This window comes from Balaenoptera acutorostrata, chromosome 1, assembly GCF_949987535.1.
Source record: "Balaenoptera acutorostrata chromosome 1, mBalAcu1.1, whole genome shotgun sequence".
Taxonomy (NCBI): domain Eukaryota; kingdom Metazoa; phylum Chordata; class Mammalia; order Artiodactyla; family Balaenopteridae; genus Balaenoptera; species Balaenoptera acutorostrata.
The window spans coordinates 108,301,688-108,303,609 of NC_080064.1; the positions used below are offsets into that span (position 1 = coordinate 108,301,688).

General features: G+C 57.5%; 1 protein-coding gene across 1 annotated transcript; it reads left to right on the plus strand.

Moving 5' to 3' along the window:
• The first annotated feature begins 285 nt into the window (after positions 1-285).
• GJA8 (gap junction protein alpha 8) lies at positions 286-1,635 on the plus strand. Its single transcript, XM_007182136.1, has one exon. The coding sequence runs from the start codon at positions 286-288 to the stop codon at positions 1,633-1,635; it is 1,350 nt and encodes a 449-aa protein (XP_007182198.1).
• Positions 1,636-1,922: the final 287 nt, after the last annotated feature.

The window sequence follows — 1,922 nt, forward strand, 5'->3', positions numbered from 1 at the left end:
AGTTCAAGGCTTATGCAGATACTGCCTCATTTATCCTTTCAGGCAGCTTGTGAAGTGAACCCATTTTACAGATGAGGAAACCAGTGGAAGCAGATTCTTTTATGCTTCTTTCGTTCCCTAATACTAGTCTGCACAGAGGAAGCACTCAGTACATGCTGTTTACGCGTTGACCGTGCCAGTCACTCAGGAAGGAGAGGTACCCTGAGAGTTTGCAAAGAGAGGCTGATTCGAGATTGCATTGTAGCGGCTCAGCTTTGCCTTCTCCTTCCTCCAGGTGGGTGAGACATGGGCGACTGGAGTTTCCTGGGGAATATCCTGGAGGAGGTGAATGAGCACTCCACGGTCATCGGCCGCGTGTGGCTCACGGTGCTTTTCATCTTCCGGATCCTCATCCTTGGCACGGCCGCGGAGCTCGTGTGGGGGGATGAGCAGTCCGACTTCGTGTGCAACACCCAGCAGCCAGGCTGCGAGAATGTCTGCTACGACGAGGCCTTCCCCATCTCCCACATCCGCCTCTGGGTGCTGCAGATCATCTTCGTCTCCACGCCGTCGCTGGTGTACGTGGGGCACGCGGTGCACCACATCCGCATGGAGGAGAAGCGCAAGGAGCGCGCGGCCGAGGAGCTGGGCCAGCAGTCGCCTGGCAACGGCGGCGGCGAGAGGGCGCCCCTCCCAGCGGACCAGGGCAGCATCAAGAAGGGCAGCGGCAGCAGCAAAGGCACCAAGAAGTTCCGGCTGGAGGGGACTGTGCTGAGGACCTACGTCTGCCACATCATCTTCAAGACCCTCTTTGAAGTGGGCTTCATCGTGGGCCACTACTTCCTGTACGGTTTCCGGATCCTGCCTCTCTATCGCTGCAGCCGGTGGCCCTGCCCCAACGTGGTGGACTGCTTCGTGTCACGGCCCACCGAGAAAACCATCTTCATCCTGTTCATGCTGTCCATGGCCTCTGTGTCCCTCTTCCTCAATATTATGGAGGTGAGTTACCTGGCCCTGAAGAAAATCCGATCTGCCTTCAAGAAGCCAGTGGAGCAGCCGCTGGGGGAGATTCCTGAGAAGTCCCTCCACTCCATTGCTGTCTCCTCCATCCAGAAGGCCAAGGGCTACCAGCTCCTCGAAGAAGAGAAAATCGTGTCCCATTATTTCCCTTTTACTGAGGTTGGGATGGTGGAGGCCAGCCCACTTTCTGCCAAGCCTTTCACTCAGTTCGAGGAGAAGATGGGCACCGGGCCCCTAGGGGACTTGTCCAGGGCCTACCAAGAGACGCTGCCTTCCTACGCTCAGGTGGGAGCCCAGGAGGGGGAGGAGGAGGGACAGCCTGCGGAGGCGGGAGAAGAACCAGAGGTGCGAGCAGAACCGGAGGCGGGAGAGAAGAGTCAGGAGGCAGAGAGAGTGAGCACGGAAGGCCAGGAGCAGGAGACCCTGGCCGTGCTGGAGGAGGAGAAAATAGAGACCCCCGAAGTGGGGAAGGAGGTTGAGAAAGAAGAGCTGACGCCTGAGACGGTATCACAGCAGGGGCTGCCGCCTGAGAAGGCGCCTTCACTGTGTCTGGAGCTGCCCGGGGATGACCCCAGACCCCTGAGCAGGCTGAGCAAAGCCAGCAGCCGCGCCAGGTCAGACGATCTAACGGTATGAAGCGGCGCCAAAGGAAGAAAGAAAAGAAAACACCCGAGCTAACATATGGCAAGATGAAACCTAAAGTTGCCAACGTGCTTTGAGTCTTCTGTCCCTCCCCTCACACCCACCCTGGTTGGACAGGCACTGCGGTAGAACCGTGCATGCCAGACAACTAGGAAACTGCCTTTCCCGTATATAAAGGCTATCCAGATAAACCCATTGTCCCGTCAAAGTTCCCAATCTCATGACTGCCCTGCCCCGCTACGCCACAGGGAATTCTGCTTTCATCCTCATGTCCCCATAGA

Excerpts from the sequence above, each read along its gene's own strand:
- GJA8 (XM_007182136.1), top strand. The coding sequence starts at position 286 with ATGGGCGACTGGAGTTTCCTGGGGAATATCCTGGAGGAGGTGAATGAG.